The sequence below is a fragment of the Monomorium pharaonis genome, unplaced genomic scaffold (genome assembly GCF_013373865.1).
Source record: "Monomorium pharaonis isolate MP-MQ-018 unplaced genomic scaffold, ASM1337386v2 scaffold_666, whole genome shotgun sequence".
In the NCBI taxonomy this organism is placed as follows: domain Eukaryota; kingdom Metazoa; phylum Arthropoda; class Insecta; order Hymenoptera; family Formicidae; genus Monomorium; species Monomorium pharaonis.
The window spans coordinates 22,009-26,573 of NW_023415985.1; the positions used below are offsets into that span (position 1 = coordinate 22,009).

Here is a 4,565-nt window from a genome sequence, read left to right on the forward strand (position 1 = left end):
CGTTTAGTATTCTGAAAACATCAATAAGAAAATATCGATTTTGGAAATTACAATTATTATTTATTCTTATGTCTTATTACCTACCTCGTATGTAATCATCATTACATCCAACGAACGATGTGAACAAGTGATGCTCTTGCAAGAGACTTGAAATTATTTGCTGAATAATACTTTGAACAACGAATTGTATTGTGGCAGTGTTTAAAGAACATTGAATTATGTTGAACTGTGAACAAAGTTATGCACAGCTAAATTGATATAATATCGGCTTTTTTATTGACAAGTGATTTCACTGATATCAAAATTAAATAATGTTGATAAAACTCCAATTAAATAAGAAAAATGTTTTTAAAATTATTGATGCGTTCTTTGGCTGCAGAAAGACATGATAAATTCTGGATGCTTTATCGTCATTTGTATTCCACCAATAATGCTATGAATGATCTGATACCTGGGATATCATTATTTCAAATAAAACAATTTTTGAAGCAAAAGTATATTGCCACTGTCGAAGGACATACATGTATAATCATTGAGTGTCCTATATGCGATTCTGAAAAATCTATAAAGGCAAAGGTTTATATTAATAAGACAACAGGTAAAGAAAAACGAAAATGTATAACAAAATATATTAGAAACTATGCAAGTAGATAAAACAATTTTTTCTTATAAGACTTATAAAATTTGTTTATTCCAGGATACTTTATATGTGATAAGTGCAGTTCTAAGGGAGAATGGAATATATTAGAGAAATTTTTGTCATTAACAAAATCAAACAAAACAAATATGCAAGAAGAATTGGAAACTTTGAGAAAAAAAGTACAAGTTTACAAAGATTATGCTTCAAAATGGAATTATATAAAAAAATCCAATCACCAAATTGCAGATTTGTCATCAGAGTCATATGAAAGAGTTTTGAATATATTCTCCCTTCCGGTAAGATAATTAAGTTAATAGATTTTTTTGTATTTATGTATGTGTGAATATTATATATTAATGAAAATTATTACAGAGAATTTCACAAGAGGACATTTTACAATTAAATAGTGTTTATGCAGCTACACCAGAATTATTATATTTCCCATTAATTGCTTTTGGTAATGTTATGGGTTATAAAATCCTTTCTAGTAAACCAGAATTAGAACAAACTGAACCTGTTAACAATGTTGGTGGATTTATAATGTATAAACAAAAAGGTACTAGAAGCGATGGGAGTGTGGTGATTGTGCCAACAATACATGATTTACTAGCAATAGCATCTCAAAAAGCAGCAAATATGATTGTTTGCTTGCCATACAATTTACAGACTTTACCGCAGCAATTGTTGCCAAATTTCGAAAATTTTAAAAAATTAATTCTGTGGTTTGGAAATGACGAACCTAGTTGGTACACAGCCAAACAATTCGCTAAAAAATTAAATGAGAAGAGATGTTACTTTGTGAGGCCAATTGACATGCAACCTAGACCAAAAGAAGCTGCTGACAGAGGTTACAATCTGAAAAGCATTTTGATGAATGCGCAACCTATCTGGCACAAAAGTATTACTGTCTTTGACGATTTGAGGCAAGATGTATTATGCGATTTGCAAATATGGATAGAGTTCAAGGTATAAAGTGGAAGAGATATCCTGCTTTAAATCGAATTTTAAAGGGACACAGAAGAGGAGAATTAACGATTCTAACTGGTCCAACTGGTAAGATATTAAATCAACTAACTACTGAAATATGGAGATAACTTAAATTACTTGTTCTCAGAGGATACCAATTATAAAATTATATTTTTCATGTATACCAATGGACTTTAGGCAGTGGCAAAACTACTTTTATGAGTGAGTATTCGCTAGATTTAGCAATGCAAGGTGTCAATACACTATGGGGTAGTTTTGAAATAAGAAATGCTCGGTTAGTTAGAACCATGCTGCAACAAATGGCAGAGGTGTCTTTGGAAGACAACTTGGATAAATTTAACACATATGCAGATGCTTTCAACAAGTTACCAATTTACTTTATGACTTTTCATGGTCAGCAAAACATCAAAGTTGTTATGGATGTACGATTGTGTGACATTATTTGTAAGTGCAAAATTTATTACATATTGCATATAATTCTTCACTTTTTTATTTCAGGCAGTTGAACATGCAACATATGTGCATGACATAGCTCATGTGATAATTGATAATGTGCAGTTTATGATGGGCATGTCAGAAGATGTGACCAATGATAGGTGAGACATATTGTTATCACTTTTTAAAAAATTAATCTTATTTGTATGGTATTGTATTGTAGATTTTGGAAACAGGATAAAATCATAGCAGAGTTCAGAAATTTTTCTACAAAGTATAACTGCCATGTCACTTTGGTTATACATCCGAGAAAGGAGCGAGATGAAGAATTGACAACATTGTCTATTTTTGGCAGTGCTAAGGCAAGTCAGGAAGCTGATAATGTATTAATTATACAAGATAAAAGACTTACTAGCATAAAAGGAAAAAAGTATCTACAGGTATATATTTGCGATTGTTAGAGAGTATATTTTTTAATCTTTATTGAGACAATTATTTTATCTTGTGTCATCAGGTTGCAAAAAATAGATACAGTGGAGATTTAGGTATAATGATTCTAGAATTTGATAAAACCAAACTCAGCTATGCGTATAAAAAGAAGGTAAAATCAGAAGACACAAATAAAATAAAAGAGACGAAAGAAGCTCCATTAACAAAAAAATAAAACTAGTCAAAATATGACTAAGGTAAAGTGAAGAAAATATTGATGTATATTTTAATAGTACAGATTTTGTATAAATTTCTAATATTTTTTGTATTAAAAAAAAATTCAGATAAATTTAAATAGATATATATAAAATATATATAAAAATGAATATAAAAATATGTTTTAGAGTATCATTAATTTCCTACCTTACCGATCGTGCACACCCACGTACTTGTGCAAGCACAAAATAAGATGGAAAGATCATCTTGTTGGATTGTCTTTTTGCGTAATTTCTCTATCAAGATTTTCTAATAGACAACACAATAAGAAACGCGCGTGATTAGAATGTATTGATTTTACATCTGCCTCATGATGATGTCTCGAGGACATTTAATCTTTTATTCCATTGTTAGTCTTTTCGCGTGGTTCGTTACAGGTGATACTATCACGAAAGACTCGACCATACTGATTGGTATTCTGGTCAGGAATAAGGCGCATACGTTGCCGTACTTTCTGAGTTTATTGGAAAGACAAGATTATCCGAAGAAACGAATAAGTTTTTGGTGAGTAACGAGACATAACCTCATTCTTTTACTTTGGGTGCGTTCGGGAAGACGCTATTAGCGCTATCAGCATCAGTCTATCCTTGTTCTACTTTTAACGAGTAATGAAGATAGACTGATGCTGATAGCGCTAATAGCGTCTTCCCGAATGCACGCTAAATCGTAAATCTCACATGGATCGGTGTATTCATAATCAGGGGCTCGATTCTTGAATTCATTCGCAAGAAAACGTATGTGCAAATACCCGCTCTAACAGAAAAATTGCAAGTTTATTGGTTAAAAATCATACGATAACCAATAAATTTCTAACTTTTCTGTAAGAACAGAATTTGCGAATACGTTTCTCTTGCGAATAAATTCAAGAATCGAGCCCCTGGTCCTATATTTGAGATAATCTTAAGTACTTTCTTAAGATGCCATCAACCAATCACAGAGCCGTATTAGCATCTTAAGCGTTGCTTGAGACGATTTTGAAATAAGATTTGACTATGAATACCAGCCATAATCTTATCTAAATTCAATTGTGAATATTGATGTATGTACAAGTATGCAAGGTCTACAATGTCAGCAGGGGCTCGATTCTTGAATTCATTTGCAAGAGAAACGTATGCGCAAATACCCGCTCTAACAGAAAAGTTGCAATTTTATTGGTTAAAAGTCATACGATAGCCAATAAATTTCCAACTTCTCTGTAAGAACAGAATTTACGAATACGTTTCTCTTGCGAATGAATTCAAGAATCGAGCCCCAGGAGTAATGGAGTAAGAGTAACAATTGACCAATTAAAAACCGGGAGCAAACGAAATGGGCAAATCTCATTTCATATTTCTTCTTACTCTTACTCCTTACTACTGCTGACATTATAGACCTTGCATTAAAGATTCAATCAGTATGTGCCTTTCAATTTAGACGTTAGGGTGCTTTCCAGCAACATGGTGCGACACAGTATCATTCTATCTATGTTGTTTACTGGTATTGAAAGAAGATACGTGGTTTGTTCGCGTCGCCATGCCCCGACATGATCCTACTCACTCCAACGCATTCTAATAGGTTGGCGTCATCGGAATCAACGTATTGGAGTGCGTTAGGGTGAATAGGAGCATGTCGGAGCATGTGACGCGAACAGACCCAGAATGATACTCTGGGTCTGTTCGCGTCACATGCTCCAACATGCTCCTATTCACCCCAACGCATTCCAATACGTTGATTCCGATGACGCCAACCTATTAGAATGCGTTGGAGTGAATAGGAGCATGTCGGAGCATGACGACGCGAACAAACTATCTGTGTTGCA

General features: G+C 33.2%; 1 protein-coding gene across 1 annotated transcript; it reads left to right on the plus strand.

Annotated features, from left to right (window-relative positions):
• The first annotated feature begins 224 nt into the window (after positions 1-224).
• On the plus strand, positions 225-2,753 carry LOC118648761 (twinkle protein, mitochondrial-like). The gene is given in 8 exon segments (XM_036295176.1): positions 225-598; positions 698-936; positions 1,013-1,583; positions 1,586-1,693; positions 1,805-2,049; positions 2,126-2,223; positions 2,286-2,502; positions 2,577-2,753. Coding segments are annotated over 8 exon segments (1,884 nt in total). The 5' UTR covers positions 225-342; the 3' UTR covers positions 2,727-2,753.
• The last annotated feature ends 1,812 nt before the right edge of the window (positions 2,754-4,565 follow it).